The sequence below is a fragment of the Rhineura floridana genome, chromosome 5, assembly GCF_030035675.1.
Source record: "Rhineura floridana isolate rRhiFlo1 chromosome 5, rRhiFlo1.hap2, whole genome shotgun sequence".
Taxonomy (NCBI): domain Eukaryota; kingdom Metazoa; phylum Chordata; class Lepidosauria; order Squamata; family Rhineuridae; genus Rhineura; species Rhineura floridana.
Genome location: NC_084484.1, coordinates 119,523,515 through 119,549,053, shown reverse-complemented (window position 1 = coordinate 119,549,053; position 25,539 = coordinate 119,523,515). Strand labels below are relative to the sequence as shown.

Below are 25,539 nucleotides of genomic sequence, written 5' to 3'. Positions count from 1 at the left end.
CACTGGGAGGGGCGGCTTTCGTTAAGAGGGATCGATGGAACACAGGATGTATTTTAAACGTGTCAGGCAGCTTCAGTCGGTACGCCACGGGATTGATTTGAGTTTCTATTTCGAAAGGACCCACCCTCTTGTCTTGTAATTTTCTACATTTGCCCGGCATCTGGAGGAAGCGGGTGGACAGCCATACCTGGTCTCCCGGTTGAAGGGGGGGGGCCTCCTTCCTGTGCAGGTCAGCAACTCGCTTGTACTCCGTTTTGGCTTCGTTTAACTGCTGTTTCAGAGTCTGTTGCGCCGCTTGCAATTCCTTAAGGAAGTTCTCAGCTGCCGGTACCAGCATTCCTTCTGAGCTGCTTGGAAAGACTTTAGGATGGAATCCATAATTAGTGAAGAACGGGGTTTGTTGAGTGCTGGAGTGCAGAGAATTGTTGTAGGCGAACTCTGCAAAATGCAAATATGATACCCAGTCAGTCTGTTGATAGGACACATAACTTCATAAATATCTTTCCAAAACGGCGTTCAAGCGTTCCATCTGCCCATCTGTCTGGGGGTGATGGGTGGAGGAGAGTTTTAATTCCGTCTGCAACTGTTTCCACATTGCTTTCCAAAATTTGGCTGTGAACTGAGTTCCTCGGTCTGAGACTACGCTGTTTGGCAATCCATGCAGCCGGTAGACTTCTTTTATGAATAACTTGGCCATTTCTTTAGCCTCTAAGGCCCCTGCACAAGGAAGAAAGTGTGCCATTTTGGTAAGTAGATCCACCACTACTAAGATGGCTGTCATTCCTTGGGACTTGGGTAGATCAGTTATAAAATCCATGGAGAGGTCCTTCCAGGGTTCGTGTGGGACAGGCAACGGTTGTAACAGTCCTGCTGGTGTCCCTGTTTGTGTTTTTGTCCGCAGACAGACAGAGCAGGACTTTACATAACTCTCAATATCCCGACGCATTTTAGGCCACCAGAAGTCCTTGGCCACGTTCTGAATGGTCTTGTAAATCCCAAAGTGTCCCGCTGTGATGGAATCATGACACTGGCGTAGGATTCTGAGCCTTAATTCCCCTTCTGGCACATATCTGGCGGTTTTGAACCATAACAGTCCGTTTCTCCAGTGAAAGGTTACTTCTGAGTCTTGACCTTGTCCCGTCTCCTGCTGATATTTTAGCATGTCTGCATCTTCTTGTTGTGCCTTTTTGAGTTCCTCTTCCCATGAAGGCTGGCATACTCCCAACGTTAATTTCTCTGGCGGGATTACGTACTGAGGCTGGTCCTCGGATTCACGTTCTTTGTATTGTGGCTGTCTGGATAAGGCATCCGCTCTCTGGTTTTTGGCTTGGGCATGGTAAGTAATCTGGAAGTTAAACCTAGTGAAGAACTGGGACCATCTTATCTGTCTCTGGTTCAGCTTTCTGGCGGTTTGGAGGCTTTCAAGATTCTTGTGGTCGGAGCGCACTTCAATTCGATGAGAGGTCCCCTCTAGGTATTGTCTCCAGTTTTCAAAAGAGTCCTTGATGGCCAGCAGCTCCTTCTCCCAAACTGTGTAGTTCTTCTCTGCAGGCTTTAACTTCCGAGAGAAGTACGCACAGGGGTGCAGCTCCTTCCCTTCTTGGTCTAATTGTAGCAGGACCCCCCCGATGGCAAAATCTGAAGCATCTGCTTCCACTATGAAAGGGCGGTTCGGATCAGCAAAGCGCAGAATGGGCTGAGTAGCAAACCTTCTCTTCAGCTCCTCAAAGGCCTCGGTGGCGTTCTCTGTCCATTGAAACTTCTTCCCCCTTAAACAGTCAGTCAGAGGAGCTGTTAATTTGGAAAACCCTGGAATGAACTTTCTGTAATAATTGGCAAACCCCAAAAACCGTTGTACATCCTTTTTGGTGACAGGTTGGCCCCAGTCCAATATGCAGCTTACTTTCCCTGGGTCCATCTCCACGCCTTCCACTGAGATTCGATATCCAAGGAAGTCTAGAGACTTGAGGTCAAATCCACATTTCTCTAATTTAGCATACAGGTGATTTTCTCTCAGTCTCTTCAACACCGTCTTCACATGCTGGTCGTGGTCTTCCTGGTTCTTTGAGAACACCAGGATATCATCTAAGTAACAGATTACATACGTGTCCAACAAGTCTCTAAACACGTCGTTCATGAATTTTTGAAAAATTCCTGGACTTCCACAAAGCCCGAACGGCATGACCAGGTATTCATACTGTCCGTAAGCGGTCAAGAATCCTGTTTTCCATTTATCTCCCTCCTTCATTCTGATCAGATTGTACGCTCCTCTCAAATCCAACTTCGTGAAGATTTTTGCAGAGCGCAGTCGGTCCAGCAACTCTGAGATCAGGGGCAGCGGGTAGCTGTTGGGGATGGTGATCTGGTTCAATGCGCGATAGTCGTTACAGGGTCTGAGTTCCCCCCCTTCTTTTTCACAAACAATAGTGGCGCTCCAGCAGGGGATTGTGAGGGGCGTATGAATCCTCGCCTCAGGTTTTTATCCAGGAATTCCTTCAGGGCCTCCCTCTCATTCTCAGTGAGAGAGTAGATTCTCCCTGATGGGATGCTGGCTCCTGGCACTAGGTCAATCGCACAGTCGTAAGGGCGGTGGGGGGGTAAAGTCTCTGCCTCTTTTTCATCAAACACATCTTTGAATTCTTCATACTTTGGCGGCAGGGTCACTTGCTCGATCTCTTGCACTGCCCCCGCTAGGGTGTTCTTGATTCCTTCAGGTTGACAGTTCTCCTGGCAATACTGTGAGGTGAACCACACCACCGCCTCCTTCCAACTTATTTTGGGTTCATGCTTTGCTAGCCAGGGCATTCCCAGAATCACCTCAAAGTTCGAGAGATCTGACACGTATAGCGAAATGAACTCTTCGTGCCCAGGGATTTGAAGTTTCACTTCCTCCGTGGCTTGTGTCACCCCTCCTGACTTCAGGGGTCTCCCATCGATAGTCTCCACAGCTAGGGGAACGTCCAGTTTCCACCGGGAAATTCCATGACGCTTGACTAACTTTGCATCAATAAAATTTGTGGAGGCTCCACTGTCAATTAAGGCAGTGGAATTAAACACCACTCCTCTGGAAGTTGTAATCCGAATAGGCAAGACCAACACCCCCTTTGAGGGAGGTTGGATCGTTGGGGGGCCTTTATACAACGCTGCCCCCAGTCCACCGGCCTGCACGTGGACTGGGTGTTCTAGTTTCCCGACTGCTCGGCTTTCCCCCCTTTCAGTCCACAGTCTCTGGCCACATGGCCCGGCTTTGAACAATAAAAGCATAAACGTTCCCGGCGTCGTCTTTCCTTTTCTTCTTCCGACAGTCTTGGCCTAGCCCCTTCCTGTCCCTCAGTTGCATTACCTGCCATCCCTGCAGTGGGAAGGGTCTTGTTGCGGGATGCCGAGGCTGAGTATCTCGGGACCTCCTGCTTCCTTCCATCCGGTGATCTATCTGTAGGCATAGCTGGATGAGCCCTGGTAGGTCAGCGGGGGGGGGGGAGGTCCTGGCCAACTCATCCAGGATTTCAGCATTTAATCCACTCCGGTACATAAACATCAGGGCGGCGTCATTGTAACCAGTTTCCTGGGACAGAATTTTAAAAGCGTTAGTGTACTCGGAAACAGTCCCTTTAGCTTGCTTCAGAGCACCTAGTTGCCGCGCTACTGTTTCAGCCCTTTGCGGGTCTTGAAACATCTCGGTCATCTCCTGTATAAATCCTCTGTACCTTCCTAAGACAGTATCCTTTCTCACGAGATATGGAGTCACCCATTTTGCAGCTTCTCCCTCCAGGAGGCTAATCACGAAAGCTACTTTAGCCCCATCGTCTGGAAATTCCGTGTGCCTGACATCCAGATATAACTCACATTGAGCCACGAAGGTTGCCAACTGATCACTTTGTCCTGCGTATTTTGGGGGCAATCCAATGGGAACCTTTACTACGGCAGCTGGAGGGGCTGTTCGCATCTGGTCTATCGTGGCCTTCAAGGTTTGATTATCCGTCTTCAGCGCCTTGACTGCTGCTAGCAGGGCTTGAACATCCGTCTGCAAATCAGCTACCTTAGTCCTCAAGAGTTCCACTTCTTCCGTCTCAGAAGTGGGGTTCGTCCCCCTCGCTGCTCCCTTTGACATCTTGTCCCAGTCAAGTGAAGAGAGCGTTGAGGGTGATTTAGGTGGCTCTGTCAAGCTGTCAGGCCCAGGATGTGACTCAGGAACCAGACCAATGGCTGTAGTTAATTTGTGTTTTATTAGGGTAATGTCCAAACAAAGACTGCGTTTTCTCATGAAGCAATACAGGGATACAGGTCCTGCAGCATTGGGAGAAAGTTGACAGAGCAAGGGACTTCTTCCCGCCTGTTCTTTAAGAAGGGGCCAAACGGGCGCACAATCTTTCACTCCTCCTTAACTGCCCCTCAGGTACTGCCCGCCTTCCCCCCTTCTCTCCTGTCTTTTCAGCTGTCTGCGTGTGCGCGGTGAGGGGGGAAGCATCACCCCCTCCTCTTCTGAAGTTTCCAATTCCAGGATGGGGGATAGGGGAGGGGCTGATGGTAAACTGCCTCCCCACTTTTCGGCTGTGAGCATCCCTCCCTCTTTCCCCTCTTGCTCTGAGCCTGAAAGAGGGGGAGGCGTGAGAATGTCCAGGGAGGGCTCAGGCTCCCCGTTGCTAAGCGACTTTATCACTGGCAGTTCCTCTGTTTCGTCTTCGCTCCAAAGGGGGGAAGTTCCTCCCCCTTCCCTCTGCCATCCATCCGAATACTCTTCTCCCAACTCTCCGGGATCCAGCTCTCCGGGATTGGGACCCCAGCTCTGCCTTCCGACACTCTCTACTTGTATATCCCTACAACTGGTATACTTTCTTAGAACTAAAATAGCAGTCGTACAGTGGCATATAGGCTGGACTTCTCCGTGGTGGCATCATGGGTTTGGAACTCTCTGAGCATTGAAATAATGTCTGTGTTGCTGTCGTTGAGACTCTACATTGTTTTTTATTTATTCATATGATTTTCATTATCTAATGTTGTCATTTTATTGAAGAGTCTGTTACCTTCCCTGATATCTTGACATTAAGGGTGGGATTTAAATATTTTAAATGAAAATATTAATAAAATACTAACCATTATCCCCCATGATTTTGTCAAATCCCCTTTTAAAGCTCCCCTAGTTGGTGGGCATCACTACATTTTGTGGTAATGAATCCCAGGATGCTGCAATGGCTTATGAAGATGCCTATTTTCTCCACTGATGTGTTGACTTATGGGGGGGGCATATCTGCACTATTTCTTGGTCTTGTCTTTTTTTCTGTTCTTTTAGCTGTGACAGCCATTTTGTAATATACATGTCCCCATGACAGTTGTTTTGTGACTGGGAGCCGCAACACTTTCTCAACACTCCAAATGTGGCCACTGGCTTGAAATGTTTGGTGACCCCTGATGTAGTGGATATAGGTCTGTTTAGTGAGAAGCTTATAAAGATTGGTGTCCCAGGTGGAAAATGAAACATCTGTGAATTGAGCATTACTTAACAGAACTCTAATGACATCTGTGCTCCTTTTTCCTCTACTCTCTTCCTCCCATGGAAAAGCATCTCAGTTTGTTACTGCGCAGAGCTGCTTCCTTCCACCCTCTATGTCAGGTGTGGGGAACCTTAGGCTCTCCAGACGTTCCTGAACTAGAACTTCTGTCATTCCTGATCATTGACTTTTGCTGGGGCTGATGAGAGCTGTAGTTCAGCAACATCTGGAATGCCAAAGGTTCCCCACACCTTCCCTATGGTGATAGATAAACCCTCCTTGTGACATGTTTCTGGCGTCTTCTGGTCTACAGATCTTTGGAGCTGCTGGTCAGTAGACTAATATTCAATAGAAAACAAAGTGTGCATGTTTTAAGAGATCACAACTTTCATGGCTGCACCTATCACTGTGAGCTGTCAAGCACATTTTCTCTAAACGCAAACCATTCCTGCGCTCTCTCTGTCCCATCGCTGTCCAAATATGTATATGCACACGGAGAGTGAGAGAGGAGTATTGCATGAACTTTTGCAAGGCATAACTATAGGTAGACTATACTGGTAGAGTTTAGGTATGAATGTAGATTGGGATGAGCTAAATGGTTTCAAGATGTCTTAAAAGGTTTCACGAGTTCTGAGAGAGAGAGAGAGAGAGAGAGAGAGAGAGAGACCTTCAGTTTTCTACATTTATATTTATATTCATATCCTGAAAACACCTTCAAATTCATGATGATGCTGATCTCCATATCATTAATATTAGGTTGCTCATCAATAGTTTCTGCTTGGATTGTACAAAAGATTAGGAGAGCACAATGCCTGCTCCTCTTGGGGTCACGCTTGATAGTAGCTGATGTTATTCATTAGCTATTAATCATCTAAATGAGGGAATCAAACTAAGGTTTTCTTACTACACCAGTTTCTGATTCCTTATGTTGTCCCCCTGCCCCTGCTACTTAAATACAAGCACTGTAAATAGGCAATATGTTATGTTTTGGGGGTGCAAGTGGTAATGGTAATTTCCTTTCAAAAACCTGTGCCCTTTGTGAGAGACTGTATGGGTACGTATTGCAGTGACTTATTCTGTTGCTATGTTTTGACCTTTTTCCCTCCAAAAAATGCATAAATCGGCTTTTTTCCACCTTTTTGTTTGACTTATATTTTATGCATTCAAATTAAATTGCAACAAGCTTTAAAATTCTATCACCTGTCACACATGTTTGTTGAGAAGGCAACTTTTATATTTAGAGGTGAGAGCGAGTGAGAGCGTGCTGTACACTGCATAATAAGAGAACTGACTGTGGAGGTTACAGAAATCATTACACAGTTTTGATCCATGATACCCATTAGCAAATTTCCCAGTTGTAATGTTGGGGTTTCTGTGTGTTGAACAAGAGAATTATATGAACATGCCCACTATCCTCAGGCTCTGCTTTTTCTGAGATTTTTATTGGCTGTGAGGTAAATACTGGCCTCTGGAATAAAACTGTTGGGGAGGCTTAACCTTGAATTTTTTTTTAAAAAAAGTAATATAATCATCTGGAATAATGAATAAATGAGACCTAAGGACCCTCTTAATATGATGTCTCTAAAGTGACTTTTCCTACACCACAGGTTTAAATAAACCTGAGACTGTTTCCCAGGAGTGGTATTTTCCCCCAAGGTGTAATAACTTAGTTGTCACTGTGATTGATGTTTCCTTTGAACAAATGACCCTTTTTAACTAGATAAAACTTAGTATCTTACAGCAGAGGTGCCATGCTCTTGCTTTTGTTTTATTGAGAAAAACTGTTCCTCAAGGAAAGTGTGGGATGTTTTGGTGGCCATTTGGTTTAGCATCATGATCTTAGCACTTTGAAAAATTAGCCTTGTTGTAATAGGATTCAGTGGAATGGCACATAGCTGTTATTGTGAATAACAATGCTCTCCATAGATTCAAAGTTTCCAGTTACAGAATAGATAGTACTTGTGGCATCCTTCCCCAGCGCCACCTGTGAAGCTTTCACTTGTGGCTACCAGCAGACAGGATCGTCAGGTTTATTTTTACCTTTCACCGCACTAGCACAGATCTCAGAAGATCCCCCTGCTAGGCCTTACTACCCAACACTCTGTATCTCTTATAACCTTTAGACTGTGCCTTAGTCTCTGCCAGGGTATCTTGATACCTTGTGTCTATGGGTATAGGTAATTCCCAACCCCCCCTACAGCCTCTTGCACTGAAGCTTACAGCCCTGGGTTTCTCTGTGGTACTGGATACAATATCTTTTCCTCCGCCGCTGCCACCATTTGATACAACTGTTCAGCCTTGGTTACTTGCTATCCCCCCTGGTTTGTGTTTCCCAGCTGAAGGAATCAGGCTTTTGTTTATCCAAGAAATATTTATTAAGAATTAGAAATAACAAGATTACTTAAGAAATGTTTCACAAGCGTATGGTTTCATCTATATTCTGTTATGTACTTGACTTCTTACTAATTGCCTCAGAACTCCGACTCACTCTCAACAACAACAACCTCCAAACACCACCTCACAGCCACCACCTCAATTCACCACCAAACCTCCACCCAGATTCAACTGTCATTCTTCCATTTATACTCCCAGCTATTCAAACGCTCAGCCAATCATTCAGAATTCTACTGCTCATGTACTCCCCCTCCTCTTTCACTCCACTTACCATATATCTTCTATATAACCAGCACTTACCATATTTACAATATAAGCAGGAACATCACAGTACTCTTCTATTGCCAGGTATAACTAACAGCATTTTTAGTTTTATGTTCTAAATATTTGATAATACTTAAGGCGAATGCTAGGATGGGTTTGGATGAGTGTACTGTACTAGACTTGATTGAACAAGTACTAAAATATGACTTTCATTGGAGGGTTTATGTAAATTATTTAATAACACTTTCCTAAAATGCATTCTTCTCTTGAAAGGTATAGCATCTTTCATCGCATCTTGAAGAACATTGAAGAAAATGAAGGTGGTCTTGACAAATTCACAAAGAGTTACCAAACATTTGGAGTCCATAGATTTACAGATGGAGGATTCTACTGTAAGGAATGGGCTCCTGGGGCAGAAGCTGTGTTTCTTACCGGTGACTTCAGTAAGTATTTTCAAGCATATGTTTGTCTTATCCTCAGGATGCATCTTGCAGTTAATTCTGTTTCATGGCTCTGCACTTTAGTTTTTTTTACATAAAGGATTGTCAGCTTCAGAGCAAAGTATAAAATTGTAAGTTGCTAGGATATAATTATAATCTTAAAAGTATATCAGAAAATGGAAGTCAACATTGACAGGGGGAAGTCTGAGACAATGGGTGACATCCACTGATGTCCACACACTTACTTAATGAAAATCCACTTGCTCAAAGGGATGTTTGGTTTCTCCCCCTCCCGAGCAGATTTTTGGGGCATGTGGTGAGCTGGAGAGGAAGGAGCCCCTGACATGGGGGGGGGCAGAGGAGAAGCGGGGAGGGGTTATAAAAGGTTTTTGGCAAGCTAAGGGGATGAGAAGGGGTGCAGTGGGTAAGAAAGCAAATGAGGCAGCAGCTCCTGGTGAAGTCAAAATGATGTATGAGGTATGCTTATGTAGATGAGGATTGTTATAGAAGGATTGTTTGGTCCAGGGTGGTGGTGGTGGTAGAGTTTTGGATTGGGAAGACCCAGGTTCAAATTTCAAATGAGCTATGAAGCACACTGGGTAAACTGTTCATGATCTTTCAGCCTAACCTCACTCACAGGGTTGTTATCAGGGTAAAAACAGGAGGGGAAGAACCATGTTTGCACACCACCTTGAGCTCTGTGGAGGAAAGGTGGGATATAAATGGAATAATTGATTAATTAATTAAATGTGATGTCAAATCTAGACACATTAAGCTTCTTTTCTAATTAAGACTAATTGTACACTTTTATCTGCATACTACTTGGAAAAAATAATGCAATGGAATCAGAGAGACAAGGCAGCTAAGCCTAACTGACTTGTAGGGTCCTTTGCACTTTTGTATGTAAGCAGTAAAATGGCAACAGTTGTACTCCTCTACAGAAGTGACTTCAAGAAACTCCACACCTTCCTTGGTATTTCCTTCTTTGATTTAGGGGTGGGTAGTTCTCTAGTCCTTTCTGTCCAGTCCTTGGAGTCCGCAAAGGCCGCACCGATTTTCCCTAGGCCACATATCTCAGTGGTCCTGGTCTGAGCTCTCCTGAAGTGCTTTTGCCTGGCTGGAATGTATTCTTGAGTTGCATGTTTGTTGCATGCTTGTTGGCTGGCTGGCGAATGGAGAATTGTGTGTTTGAGAGTATGTGCAGAAACATCTGACTTTTGTGTGGCTTGGATGTAGCCTACTGTGCAAAGATAAGAATCACATATATTGCTCTGCCCACGTTTGTCTCTGTGCCCGCCCGCCACAGGCATCCAGTTCCCTGAAGGTTGCTCACAAGCAAATGCACCCCTTGAGTTGAAAAAGATTCCCTACCCTTGATTTAGACAGAGAAGAAGAAATATTTTAGCTTCCACAGAGTGAAAGCTGAGAAACAGTTGCTGGTTGAAATAGTCACTTGAGACAAAGAAACAATGCACTGGAAAGAGAAGTAAGTAAGGGCCAGATAGGGTGTAATCTTATCCTTGCTTACTCAGATGCGTCTTACTGAATTCAGTACTTAATTATATAAACAAACCTAAGGTGGCAAAACACATACTTCAGGTAACTTCCCATGTAACTTCCTAAACTTATTAAGAACACTGATAGTGTAGATCAAAAATTTATTTAAACTGAATGAGGTAAACTAAGAACCACCACTGAAGACACTGGCCAGAAGGAGCTGTGAGGAAGATAAATAATATGGGGAGCATAGTTTCACACAGACCACAACACAATGCATTACAATGTTCAAGATGAGAAATATTAAAGGTCAAACAAGCATTTTTGAAGTTGAAAAAGAAAAAGATGGGCGTGAGTACCATTGCTAAAGATAAAAATGACAAGATTTGACAACAGAATCATTCTGGTGGAAAGAGAAAAGTCTAAAATTGTATCAGTTCACTACATGTAATTAAGAGAGTACAACATAATTTTCAATAGAGAATAACAGAAATAGAAAATTATTGGTTTTTTCCCTCTTAAATAATCAGGTGTCTGATCCATATTAAGCTTCAGGTGGCATTGAGGTATCAAGACAGAAGTAGCTGAAGGATGGTCAGGAATGCAGCAATGATTAGCAGGAGAAAAAATGATGTTCTAGGAAAGTAATGTTGAGAGGTGTCCATATAAAAAAAAGACTCTACAGGAATAATGAAATTGCAGTGTGTGAAAAGAGATGGTCCACGGACAGTGGATCTGAAGATCCCCCAAAGACTGAGTAAAAGAAAAGAGATAATGGCTGGCAAATCCTGAAAGCATATGAAACATAAAATATAAAAACAAAACCAACCAAAAACTCCAAAATCCAAGACTAAAAAGGGGAAATACAGAGAAGACAATCAAAAGCAGCATCAGTATCTATACCAATGAGTAAAAGATTAGGGCAGTGATTCTTTGCTAAGAGATAATCATACATGAAAAAGTTCTTATTAGTGTTTTTAGGATGAAGAGACAAGAAGCCAGATTGAAATGGGAGTAAAGAAGTTATTCAAGATATTCAGACTTAATGATCCTCATAACAGTAGAAAAAAACCTGTAGAAATGGATGATTGGGAGGGTCACAGAGAGACTTGCATAAGGAAGCAAACCTATATAACACCTTCTGATCCTGTGGGGTCAACATATAAAGCACAGCCGAACAAAAGTGAAATTACAATGTTGATAGAGGAAATTAGATGTACTTAGTTTACAGATGGCAGACATAAATTGCTAGAAGAGCCTGACGTACTTATTTTCATTCAGTAACTGGATGACATACTCTAATTTTGGTGTCTTCATTGATTTGGGTTGCAGAAAGAGCATAGCATTTAAAAAAGTTTCCTAATGCCAGAAAATGTCTTTCAGGTGGAACTTATTTGCTGTGTCTGCCATGATTTAAAACAAACCTTATTGGCTGCATGTAATAGTATTGCTGTTCACTGACCAGATGCTGAGTGAAGTACTAGCCTCATTCAACAACTAGGAGTGCACCTACTAGTGTGGATGCCAGTATAATATGGTCCAAAAAGCAACTTGAAAGGCATAATAATAATCACCAGTCACTCTCCAACAGAAATACTATACTACTTCCTCTGGCCATGATGATTTGAAGATAAGATCTGATCTCTTTCTATCTTGGTAATTTTTAGCTTTGCACTCAGATGACTGGAAGGTTAATCCTAACCTGCAGCACAACACTGCACCCATTTACATTTTTATTATGTATGTCAGTCTTCCTTCACAGTGACCAGAGGCAAAAAATGTGGCTTCTGTACCTTTTCAGTAGTTGGATAGAATTTATTTTATTTTATTTATTTATTTTATTTTATTTATTAATCGCCCATCTGGCTGGGTTTACCAGCCACTCTGAGCAATGTACATAACTAAACATATCAAACAACAGAATATCAGAAAGCAAACAATAAAAACTGTAACAATACATGATAACTAAACAACAAGGTAGAGGCAACTCAGTTTCAATAATAGGCTTCTCACCTCTATGGTCCGAGGTGTAACTAGAGATAGGAGTTCCTGATGTAAGTCTTCCCACCCTGGCATAAAACCAGTGTGGGGGATAGTCCATTTACAAGATCAAAAACCGGCATCTCCCCCAACCCCAGCATCCAGCAGTTCCAGCGAGGAGAGGGGCGGAACAACCAGCCTCTCAAAAATGAAGCTAACAGAGCAGTTCTTCTTAGAGAAGCCTTGGCGAAGGGGCCAGAGTGTAAACGCCACCGATATCAGGCAAGTGGATGAAGGTTGTATGGAAGGGCTGTGGCCGCTGCAGGGGCGCTTCCCGGGCCTCCAAACTGCCTCCGAAAATGCCAAAAGATCATCACAGGGACCAATGTCCTCCAGGATAGGCAACAACAAGAGGCTGCAGTTCCTCCCCGGCGCCGGTCCGGCGCTTTCCACCACAAGAGGTGGTGGCGGCGGTGGCAGCCTGATGTACGTAGGTCCCTGGGTCATATCGATAACTGGCATCCAAGTCCCGGTCAAATAACAAGGGAGGCAGCATAATAAAAGGGAGGGGGGGGTTCCCCTGTATTTTGTGTGCATTCCCATGCTTTGTAACCATCAACCAAGGGAAGGTTACCCTATAAAAGCCATTGGTGGTGGGGCTCCATTGCCCGTCGCTGTTGCCTCTACCGCTTTACAACTATTAAAGGACATTTTGTCAGATACTCCACGTCATGCAAAATTTTTTCCCAATATTCTTAAATGTATTGAATGTGCATATTTATAAAGTTAAAATTGCTATTTCTAGATGCTAATAAAACTAATCAGCTATATATCTGGAGTGAATCTTCTTTTAGTTTTCTGGATGAAAAACTTTGTCAGTTGCCCTATAGATCTTATCATCAGTCAAAGTAGAAGGTTTATTCCCAAGGGGGCAGTTATTGAAATCAAAAGGCCTAAGGAATGGAAGTTGTCATTATATGCAGATGGATATTAGTAATATTTCCAGGAGGAACTGGGCTGCAAAATCCCTAAGACGTAGAATCACATTGCTATTGATGTGTTTATTTAATATATCATTTTCACCTACCTTTACATTTCAGTTACATGAAAATACCTCAGACTTAGATTGGCTTCTGTTTTTATATTTTGTACAGCACCTAATAGATTTTAGGGCTTTTTGAAATAAATCAGATTAAATTTTGAATTTATTATTAACTTGGGAGCTGCTTAAAACTGAGTTTCATGTAGAATGCCACATTGCTTTAAAATATTTTTTACCCAAGTACCTGTGCCATGACACTTAAATATGGGCAAGCTAATTGTTACAGTAGTTAGTGAAATTTAGGAACTTGTGGAATCACTTTCTTCAAGACAGTGTCTGAAGATAAGCAGGGCATAGTTACTACAACTACATGAGTCTCATTACTGTTGACTAAGACTGTAATCCTATACCTCACTTAACAAAATAGATGCAGTCCTGGACATTACTTCTTTAACATAAATGTTCCTACCAGAGGTAGGAATACTATAGAAAGAATAGGGAAAGTAAGATATCTCTTTAATGCAAAGCAAACACACAGGCTAGTAGCAAAGCAAAGGCACAGGCTGGTCAGTTTCACTTTAAAGCAAAGGCACAGGCTTGAAAGTTAATTGATAGCAAACAAAGACACAGGCTAGTCAGTTTCACCTTAAAGCAAAGGCACATGCTTGAAAGTTTCTGCATAGCAAAGCAAAGCTCATCAGTTTCACCTTTAAAAATAGCCTTCACTCCTGGAGGAGTCCTTAACTGAGGTATTACTGTATGCACTTACCTGGGAGTATGTTTTGTTGAATTCAGGGGTAGTCATTTCTTAGTAGAAATGTATGGAATTGATCTATGAATCTTTAATATTTTTCCTGTATGTTTTGTCCTTTATTTGCTTGAGTTGCATTCATAATTTAGGCTACCCTGCTTGTTTTCCTCTAACCCAGGGTTGGCCAAATACAACCATCCTGTCCTCTCTCTCTCTTTGGCCCTTTGAACTCTCACCAGGCCATACCTTTCACCAGCCCTATTTCACACTCTGCATGTTCTGCCTGGCTGTAATGTATACATGAACTATAATCATGCTTGTTGTTTGTCTGAATGAAGAATAGATTGGGTGTGTATGTCTGTAGAAACTAGCCTACTTTAAAAAAGTAAGAGTTGCATCCATTGCTCCACCCACATTTTCCTTAGGCTCCATCCACTGCTGGCATGTGGATCTTGGAAGGTTGCCCAGAAGAAAGTGCAACCTTTGGGGTTAAAAAGGTTCCCCACTCCTTCTGTAACCAATGACTAGCTTCTGATTTTCTTGTCCTGTACAATTTGTATGTGCCTGCCTGCCTACCTTCCTGCCTGTTTTTCTGTCTGTGTGTCTATCTTCATTCACCTGCCCCTTTTTTTCTCCTTCCATCTGCAGAATGGGGTCAGGAGAAAATGTGCATGGCCTCACTCATTTCTCATCTTTCACCCCAAGTAGGGCTGTGAGTGTATTGGCCTTATGCAACATGTTCATAGCTATTGTTTTACTCCTGACATAACACAGTTGCTATGTGTGGTACTTTATAGAAGACAAGAGGATAGGCACCTGCCCCAGTGAGTTTATAATCTGAAATTTAACAGAAGGGGAACAGCAGTGGAATCTGAAGGGAAGTGGAAGCCGGGGACAGCAGGGAAAGAATATGCAGTTAGTTTGGTTATGAATCCTTAAGCTTGAGTTGAGGTTGTTGTAGTTGAAGCACAAGAACTAGAAAATTGAGCCAAAATCTTTGCAGAAAGGGTGGATTTTGCAGAGGGATTTGAAGTAAGAGCAGTGCTGTCATCAGGTTGGGGGTGGGTATGAGTGGGCACTTGCCCAGACCCATACCTCTGTAGGGTGCCTGTTGAGCCTGAATCCACTGTCTGTGAGTATAAAAAAGGAATGATTACCTTTGCATGCTTTGCTCTCTCTTTCTGGGAGGTGTGGATGTGGCCAATGGAAGAGGCAAGGGAATAGGCAACAGTAGTGGTGAGGAGAGGGTGCCTACTGAGGGAATCTTGCACAAGCGCCCCCCCCCCCAAAAAATCCCAACTCTGGAACCAGCATTAACATCACACAGGTGTTCTTCAGCCATTCTGAACATACAGGTCTGAGTTAAGGTTGGTAAAGCTCAGGGATAGGCTGTCTGCAGACAGAGGACCTCAGGTTCAATCCCCGGCATCTCCAGGTAGGACAGGGAATTTCCCTTGTCTGAAATCCTGGAGGGTTGTTGCTGGTCAGTGTGTAGACATTACTGAGCTTAGGTGAACCAGTGGTCTGACTTTGCAGCTTTCTGTGTTCCTGTGCTGTGCCGCCTCCTTTTCCCAAACCTACCGGTAGGTTGCAACTTTCTTTAGGAAGGGAAGAAAGGAGGTTCTGTGGTTTAACCTCTGTGCTTCTAGGAAATGGCAGAAGTGAGGGTTTGGCACAAGACATACTAGGATTTGAACAAAATCTGACCCCTCCCTGCACTTACAAGGATCGAACGAGGAAGCTCCTGTTTGGTTGTAGACACAGTAGGATGGAACATAGGAGGCTGTCTTCTACCATTGGTCCATCTAGCTCAGTATTCTCTATGCTGACTGGTAGCAGCTCTTCAGGGTTTCAGGCAGGGAGTTTTCCCCAGCCCTGCCTGGAGATGCTGGAGATGAAACCTGGGACCTTCTGCATACAAGGCAGATGCTCTACCACTCAGCTACAACCTTCTGAACCGGTCCCAGGCGATGGTCTGAAGGCACATGAGGCCAGCACTCTGCTGAAGCTAAGCAGGGTCAGGTCTGGCCAGTGCCTGGATGAGAGACCATCTGGGAATCATATGTAACCTTGGGTTTCTATCATGAAAAGAAAGGTGGGGTATAAATAAATAAATAAACTGGAAGTTCAGTCTCTATTTTCTTCTCTTTTTAGAGGGAGAGTTATTTAGCTTCCATTTGCCTATGACATAACAGGATGGGAAATAAGTGTATGCGAGTGTGCGTACTCACCACCCTTTGTTTTTATCGTGAGGATCCGGTTGTGTTGAGTCACATATCTCTTGACCTACCCCCCAAAAGCTACTCAGACTATTAAATGAACATTCAAAGGGTTACGATTTGTCAATTAGTAGTTTTAAAAGCTTAGTAAATCATGTATATGAGGCAATTAGTAAGCTGAAACTCTGATTTGAGAGGCAGTATTGACATTGTAGTTTCCTGAAAAGCTTCTGGTAAATGACACTGAATATTTTATTTACACATTTTATTGCTTAGTAACTAAGGGACTGCAAGCAAAATATCAGTATCTTAGAATTTACTTCTTCACAGTGAAAGACTTGTTCATATATACTTAAAACTTGAGAGATGGTTTAATGCAGCACTCCCCATTCTGGTGTCCTCCAGATTTTTTTTTTGTTTTACTACACTTCTCATCAGCTCCAGGCAGCACAGCTGGAGGATACCAGGGTGGTAAAGGATAGTTTGTGGAGACTACGGAATAATGTTTCCATATGGCAGTAACCCTGGATAGCCATGATAATTGTGGGTCATTTACAGTATTTCAGTGTGATTGCATGGAGTTTCTCTAGTTGCTATTTGTAAACATATGGCATTGATGCGGAGAGGCTTCACATGATCGACCCAACTACATAGTCAGTAGGAAACTAATATTATGACCAGTCATGTGGATATGGTTCTATCAGAAATAACATTTTTCAGCAGCTTCTTTGTTGGTATCCTAACAAATTATTCTTCGATGTTGATGTGCAGGCATGTACACTAGAAAGCACGAATTGGAATGTTACTTTAATTTACACATTTTATTTATTTATTAAATTTATTAGTCGCCCATCTGGCTGGCTGTCCAGCCACTCTGGGCGATGTACAAAATAAAAACATACAAATACATTAAAACATTAAAAATCTCAACAATGATAATAAAACCTAACCCACCCCAAAAGCCTGCCTGAAGAGCCAGGTCTTCAAGGCCCGGCGGAAGCTCATCATAGAGGGGGCATGGCGGAGATCATTTGGGAGGGAATTCCACAAAGTGGGGGCCACAATTGAAAAATGGCAGTTTTCCCCCTTGAAATGCTACAGTTCTGAAACTTAAATGCTGTGGTTTCACACTAAATAGAAATAAAATGCAGTTTCCTTCTCCTTATTTAAAAAAGACAACATGAAGTACTTAACCTCTGTTGTTTCATGACATCTTGGGAATCTGTGACGTGAAACTATTACTGATTTAATAGTTTAGGAAAACACTGTTATGGGGATGAGCCACAGTGAACCTTGGGCTCACACACTTATCCTGTGCCCCTCTTTCTTCAGCAGAGCCATAGAGGGGAGTTTGGAAGCTTTTGCAGTTTGTTATGATGTCTCAAAGCTATAAAAACTGGATAATCTTAACTATGGTTTGTTGAATGAGCCTACTTCAAACCATAAGATTAACCACAGTTTAGGATTAAGACAATATGATTAACTGTGGTTAATCTAAAACAGAAGCAAAAGCTTATTATTTTTATTAAAAGCTTCTGATTTCCTTCTTGAAACTGCTGCAGGAGAAGAGAGAAACGGAGGCAGAGGAAGGTTACATGAGGATTAGGTGTATACACAGCTACTGACTAAATGTAGCCATGGCTCCTTGAAAGTTTTCTTATTAGCCAATGAGAAATTGGTGTGTTCAGATAGCAAAGAAATAGGTCCTCAATGCTATCAGGTTAGCAGGGCAGAAGAGGAAAGTAATAGTTCTTCCAGCTAAGCAGAAGATGCATTTAGAAGGTTTGAAGATAAAATCTGCTTGCCTTAGGGGACCCAACAGACAGTCTCTTGTATAACTTGCTGGATCTCTAGAGTTCAGACAGCTTGTTGTGAGCCACTCTGCCAAAGTCTAGAACTCCCTCTACACCCTTACTGATTTATAGGTTTCCAGCCGAGCTTGGAACCTTTGCTTTCTGGATGCAACAGACCAATTGTGTTTCAAATGAAAAATGTAGTTCTTTTTAAAAAAAACAAAAAACACTTGTTGACATTATTTATAATTACTGGATAGATTCATGTTGTTAGATACAAACTTCCAATATCTCTGAAAGTCTGCCTTTCATAAATGTGTTTTTTAAAAGTAAGCAAGCAAAAGGAATCAAGCTGAAAATCTGGCGGCTAGTGCAATAATCTAGGGAAAGCAATAAGCCCTATGCAGGTGTTATATTTTAATGATAGTGCTAGCTCTTCTCCCTGGTCAGAGGTCCAGGTTTCTAAAACAAAAGATTCATTGTGTTGTGGAAAATAACCACTCTGAGTTTAGCAGTTATAAGCCTTTTATTAACCAATGCATTGTGGATATTCCAACAGCCCATCATAGGACCGAGGGAACTCCCCGAGAATAGTTAACACAAATATTTATACACATTTGAAAGCAAACCATTGTTTTCATGGAAACTTCGAGCAATGAGAAAACATCCCCTTCTGTTATCTTCCTTTCACCGTCCCTGAAGCTCTGGCTGTTTTTCTCCTCCCTCCTCCCTCCTTGGGATTTCCAGAAGAAGAGGCCTTGGAAGGGATCCTTGGAAGAGAGCTGGGACCTAGTTTTTCCTTTCTTTTCCCTAAGTTGGTTAACAGAAGTTTCTATGCCGAAATTATATTTCTAAATCCACGTCATTTCCCCCCCTTTAGAAATTTAATTTCCACATATTCAAAATGTCTTTTTTCTCCGTCCCGAGTTCAATGGCTTTGATGCTTGTTTCATTGTACAGCTTTGAGCAACAGCAGACAAGACATTATGACAGCATAGGTTACAATTAATATAGCAACAATATCAAAAAGCTATGTATTATGGTAGAGCTCAGGGAATCAAATATGGAGGAAAATCATAAGTGGATGTCCCAGTCATTTTGTTCTTGAAGTTTGGCAGCTTCCTTTCTAATATAGTCATCCTATTGGAATAGCTCATTAATTTTACCTGAGACATACATACTGCATTTAGATCAAATCAAGAACCCCACTTTTTCCTTTGGTAGCCAAGGTAAAATTCAAGCTCAGATTGTGGGGAGGACATACATTCCACATACGATTAGGTAGGTCATCATGGCTATGGTCTTTATGGCTGCAACATAAAATTATAACAATGGGAATAACTCAAACCATACTTAAATTAAGATACCTGCTGCCAGCAAGGTAACTATAAGATTACACCACTCAGATAATTACAAGTTTTTTCTTTACTTTGTTTTCAGGCCCAATCAATCTTAAAGGGCTTATGGGGTAAACTCTAGGTTCAGGGCGAGGTGGGATTCTTCAGAATGGAAAGCAGTCAGGCATCAGTCTTCCTGGGTCTCAGGTTGTACTGATGCAGTGATTCAGGGGAGAGGTGACTAGTACAATCACCCTGATTCTTCTTTCTTGCCTGAGAAAGGTCCTGGGGGTCTTTGGTCCTTGCCCCAGGAAAAGAATAGTCACGTGGCAGCGTCACCTTTCAACCTGGTCCGTTGCATTCCTAATCAGTGGCATCTTGGACCCACCGGTCCCAGGGAGGATTGGAATATGGTCCTTCCAGGTTCAGGTGGCTGGGAAAATGCTTTGAAGCAATATAAGTCTTCATTTTTCCTAAGTATCTCATACCTTCTGTCTATATCTTGTATATCTCAATCTTAAAACTACCCCTTTCCAATATAAAAGTATAATAAGCATTTTCTTGATGCTTTGCTATTGCCTTCTGAAATTGCTATTGTTAAATGTATTCACCTAATCCCAAAGGGATTTAACAATAGCTATTTCGGAAGGCAATAGCAAAGCATCAAGTAAAGCATTTACATATGGACCATTGCAAATCCTTACCAAAAGCATAGCGAGAGCCAAACAATGACAGGCCACTTTGGGAAGTGGGATCTAGGCACAAAGCATTTTTTAGCTGCATCCTGTAGTGGCAAATCCTCTTCACCAGTGAGTGCTTGGCTTACCACTGGATTTTCACTGAGAGTGTTGTTATGACCTGTGATGCCCCTGTATTTATAATACTGTAAATATGGTAAGTGTGGGTTTATTAGAGTAAATGAGGTGAGTGGACTACGTGAGAGGGGGGAGTACATGGGTTGGAATGTTGATGCGTGTTGTGTTATGATTGGCTGAGCTCTTGAGGGTCTGACGGTATAAATGAGAGGATGACAGTTGGGAGTTTGGTTGGTTTTAGTTGGTGGGTTTATAAGTTCATTGGTTGGTTCTGTGTTTTGGAGGGTGGATTGGATTAGGTGGGTAGTGAGGCAGGTTATTGACGACTAGAAACATAAAGAGTAATGCATCTTATGAAACCACACACTTGTTGACTATACCTTTAAGTAATCTTGTTATTCCCTGTGTATATAAATAAATATTTCTTGGTTTACCTAACGCCTGATCCTTGGCTGGGTTTACACAGATCAGAAGGGTGGGGAGGGCATATACCAGGGTTGGGAAACAGTATCAGTGGTGGCAGCGGTGAAGAGATAGTGTAATATCATCAGGTATCCAGAACAACCCAGGGATGCATTCTTCATAGGCACAAAGATACAGGGGGGTTGTGGCCTGCAAGTGCACCCAGACACAAAGTAGCAATAAGCCAGGAGGAGACTAAGGCACAGTTTCAAGGCAATATTGTTTTACAGGGAGTGTCTGGTGGTGCTGCCTAGCAGTGGGATCTTGAGAAATCTGTGCTAGAGCTGGTGAGAGAACCATTTTGAGAGCAGGACCCTGAGGTGGGACCGTGACAAGGCGGCGACCACAGACGGGATCCTAGCAGGTGGCGCCTGAGGTGGGATCCTGACAGGAAGGGGTCTGACAAGGTGGTGGTAGCGGTGGGATCCTGACATGACCCTTCACTGATAGTTCCTTCCCTAATAAGCTTTTCTGCTGGCTGGCGCTAGGCTCACTATCAGACTGTGGAGGCCTTTAGTTGTGAGTTCAAAAAGGGAAACAGAAAAAGGAAGAAAGTTGTCAAAGCAATGAAGAATGAAACCAACCAAAACCAGGAACAAAACCAGAAGCCCTCTTTTTCTTCAGGGCTAAAATATCCAAGGGGGGTGACTGGTGTTGCTACTGGAGTCCTCAGGTTCTGGTGGTGAAGTCTTCTGGAGTCCGTGGCACTTTACAGTGGTTGGGATTGGTGCCTGTCCTTTCTCAGATCAACCTTGATGTAGACTCACTTGCCAGGTTGCAGTGGGTGGCAGGGCTCATTTGCTTTCTTTGCCATTGCTTCTTGGACCTGTAAATAAAAGGATCTGACACACTTTGTAAAGAACACTATCATCAATCAGCTGGAGGTCCAGTTGATATGGAGGATCTCATGCAAAGAGAGTCCATGCTTTCTGTTGACATTAGGGCTAAAGGAAGAGTCTCTGGTCATTTAAGTCTGGTTTCAGCTTTCAACAGTCTTTTGGTAATGTGGTGGTGTTGGCCTTTGTACAGAGATAGGTCCTATCCATCCAGAATATATACCTCTAGTAATAAGAACAGAAGAACAACATTTATGCATCTGAATAAAATCAACCTGAATATTTAGAAAGGGTTCCCATGGTGGGGAATGGTCTGCCCTCTTTGTCATTACAGCTTTTCCCAATTGGCTTGGCAAACAGGCCAGGTGTGGCAATATTGCTAGGTCACAGCTGGAAAATTTGGAGCATGCCAATCTTGCATGTGTCACATACCACCTTTTTGCTAGAGTGGGCCACATTGTGGTATACCCTAGCAAAATAGGGAAGAAGGGCCATGGGTACTACCAAGCAGCTGTCTGTATAGCCCCCAAATGGTCTGGGTGCAAGAGGCACCCTGCCAGTCTCCATTTGTCTTTTTCAGAATCTGGGGTCTCATCTTTAATGGTTGCTCTTGGAAACTGGGTCATGGTGGAGAGATCATCATAAGGGATTTGTTGAACAATATATTTAACAATAGCAATTTCAGAAGGCAATAGCAAAGCAGCAAGAAAAACATTTACATATGGACCATTGCAAATACTTACCAAAAACATAGCGAGAGGCAAACAATGACCCACCACTTCTGGAAGTGGGATCTAGGCAGAGGGCTTTTTTAGATGCATCCTGTAGTGGCAAATCCTCTTCACCATCCATGCTGTAGACACTGTCCATGAGTTGGAAGGCAACTGAAATGGTGTTGGTGGGTGAGATGGTTAGGATTAGCACATCATCCCCATTTGTTTCTTACCATATAAATGTAATACATGCATACAGTTGAATTCCTACTGTAACTGTGTGGCTGTCATTGCAAATGTGATCATTTCTCAACGTGATGTGAAACTTAATCTACCTAGTCCCTAATGCCTTTTGTGTTGATGAAAAGACATTTTCATCAGACAAATCAGATGCAAACCTTCTTCCCATCTCCTCTGCTAACCTCTCCCAGTTGGCAAAAATGTTGGCAGAATCTTAAGGAGAAAGGTCAGTAACAGACAAGTGAAGCTTTTTATGGTTGTCTATGTTGTCAAATGAACCAATAACAGACTTATATGCCCAGAATCCTAACATGTTCAGAGATCAAAGAAGAGAACAAAATGAACTACTTCAAGAAATGTTAAGAAAGATTAGAGAGAAGATTGCATTTGGCAAGGACAAAGTCTTGGGAACAGGGAGTGCAAGAAAGAAAGAATGGCATGATCAGCTGTATCAATGGTGGCAGAAACCTCAAAGAGAAATGGAGAGAGAGAAAATGTCATCAGCAGAATGTTTGTTGTCACAGATATGCATGAAGGCACTTGTTAGTGCAATAATCTGAGCAAAAGCTAGACTGAAAGGAATCAAATAGCAAATTAACAAGCAGGAAGTCAAGATGCCGAGAGAATGTGCCACATTCTAGGTGTGGACAAGAAGGGTAAAATAGGGTAATTTGCGCTATTCAGTCATAAGGGACGAAGAAACAGTTGGAGGATGGAAGGCACAAGAGCTGAATACCTGCCAATTTATGGAAGAGCTAGAAGAGAGTACAGCGACGGCCACAATAAAGGACTAATATGTGAATTGTAAGAATGCTAGGTAAAGGCATAGGGGGACCATGGCTGTGATAACAGTCAGTAGAGCAAGAAGGGGGGTGGCTTTCTGATTATGCTATAGACCATCCTGGATACATTTAGTGGAAAAGTGGGATAGTGATGATTTCTTGTTGAAAATAATAGCCAGATTGAAGCAGAGGAATGATTAGCATAGCCTTCACCAGCCTGATGCACTGCAGATGATTTGGACAACAGCTCCTACCAGCCCATGCCAGCGCAGCAGTCAAAACATTGGGAGGGCACCAAATTGGTGAAGACCATACTAGAAGAAAACAATAAAGGAAGGAGTTAAAAGGAAAGATGAGCACTAAGCACTGTGACTGATACATATTATTAGTGAAGAATTGAGCAAAAGTCCAAGAAGGCAAAGGAGAGATTGTGAAAGGAGTAGGAAGTGGGGTTAATGTCAAAACCCCATGTCGATCAAATAATTCTTGAAGATCAGTGAGCCCAAATTTACAAGTTTTTTTTTTAAAGGACTGGTTAGAACTCTTGCTCTGCCTTGTAATTTCACTGCTAGTATTAAAATAATCTGCCAAAGATGCTTTAAAAATCCCAAACTAGAAAGATGTGTTACACAGAAAGAAGCTTGGTGTTCATCTGTGTCTATGTTCCTGTTTTACATATGAATGGTGCATTTTAATACATGCTCAGTATATTAATGCTTTTCTTTTATTGCAGATAACTGGAATCCATTTTCTCACCCATATAAGAAAATGGATTTTGGGAAATGGGAATTGTTCATCCCACCTGGACCGGATGGATTTAATCCTGTACCGCATGGATCAAAACTAAAGGTGCTAATTTCAAAATGTTACTTTTGCTCTATCCAGTCATTTTCAAAGCTGAGAGAGAAGTTTTTCCTGATGTTTCTCTGATGTGCCAATTCATATTTTAAAGTTCAAAGGAGACTTGCAGATTCTTCTCTTCATCTGCATGGCTTCCTGTCAAAATAATATATAAAATAAAGGTATCATGACACTGCAGTGAACAAAAGGGTTTATGATGAATAAGGAAGGTGATTTTACAGCAAACCTAAAATGACTGAATATAGAAAAGGGGTTTAAAAAATGTTAAGAGAAACCCAGACAGAGGCTTACAAGTTTCAGAGATGGGGACTAGTGAAAAAAAGCCAACATTGTCCAGATTGTATGCCTGAAAGAAGCATATGTAAATTCAATTGTAGTCGAATAAGCTGCTTCTCAGAGAAGGACACTCCTTTGTCTCAACTGTCCCTCACCCTATGCCCTCTGAAAAGCTTCTTTAGAGTCTGAACAGTATGGAGCTGGGGGAAGAGGGCATTGGCCAGAATTGGGTAGAGAGTTGAGTCTAAAAAACCGTGATAGAACCAAATTAGCTGCCTGCTCTTTTTTCTTCTGCAAATGCCTGCAAAAGAGGTTAGGAAAGAATTTACATCCTGCTGCAATAGCATGTTTTTGAGCAATTGTCATGCTTCACCTTTTCCAAGTAGAAGAACATATTTGAATAAGACACCATTTATGCAATGCTCTAGCAAGTTAAACAGCCCTTTTGTGAGTAGAAGATTGTTTCCGCATAAAGAATGGCACCATTTGGATCCCATTATTTTTAAGAGAGCTGCCATAACTTCCACAGGAGGCATCATGATAAGCAGCTAGATATGTAACATCACAGCATATGGAATAAATGTACACCAGTACATAGAGAAATTATTGGATAGGAATGGGTAAGGGATGTTTAAGTGGAACTCATAGGGAACATACATGATAAAACCTTTAATTTGTGTTAGGACATACTGACCTTTGAAGAGTAGATTTCACTGGCAGAGTAGTTTGGAACCAAGTAAAAATGAAGAAAACCATTATGAAATGTGCTTTCATTGATGAAACATGCAACTTGTCAAGGGGGTGGTTATGTTCAGAAACTACAGGTATATTGTTTCCCAGTATTGCTTTCAAGTAGTGTATTTGATCTTTAATTATATAGTTTGCAACCAAATTTACTTACAACAGTCAATTGTGTTCCTAGTCCTAAAACACCAGAAACACAGTCATATACATGACTACTCAAAAGTAAGCCCCACTGAGTTTCATGGGGCTTACTCCCAGATAAGTGAGTATAGGATTGCAGCCTAATGTATACCTTTCTTAAGCACAAAGGAATGTATTTACGGTTAGCAGTCTGTTCACAGAAGAATCTTCCATTCATGGAAGCAGAATTATGTTTGGAGAAGGAGCCTGTGATGCGTCCTTCCCTGGCTCTCCCTGTCAGGTTCCTACCTGCTCGTGGTTACTGCCTGTCTCTAGGCACCACCAGGGACTCCACTCTCTTATGGTTTACCTATCCACTCTAGCACAGATCTCAACAGATCCCCCTGCTAGGCAACCACCAGTAACGTCCCAATACTAGTATTCCCAGAGACTCTGAATACTGGTATTGTTATTCTCTTCACCG

At 42.5% G+C, this 25,539-nt stretch overlaps 1 protein-coding gene across 2 annotated transcripts in view; it reads left to right on the top strand.

Moving 5' to 3' along the window:
- The window catches only part of GBE1 (1,4-alpha-glucan branching enzyme 1), a 271,704-nt gene that overhangs the window by 48,136 nt on the left and 198,029 nt on the right, over positions 1–25,539 (top strand). For both annotated transcript variants that reach the window (XM_061627956.1, XM_061627957.1), the window contains exons 2-3: positions 8,421–8,590; positions 23,788–23,903. In XM_061627956.1, the coding sequence (XP_061483940.1) occupies positions 8,421–8,590; positions 23,788–23,903 (286 nt within the window). The remainder of the gene's footprint in view (positions 1–8,420; positions 8,591–23,787; positions 23,904–25,539) is intronic.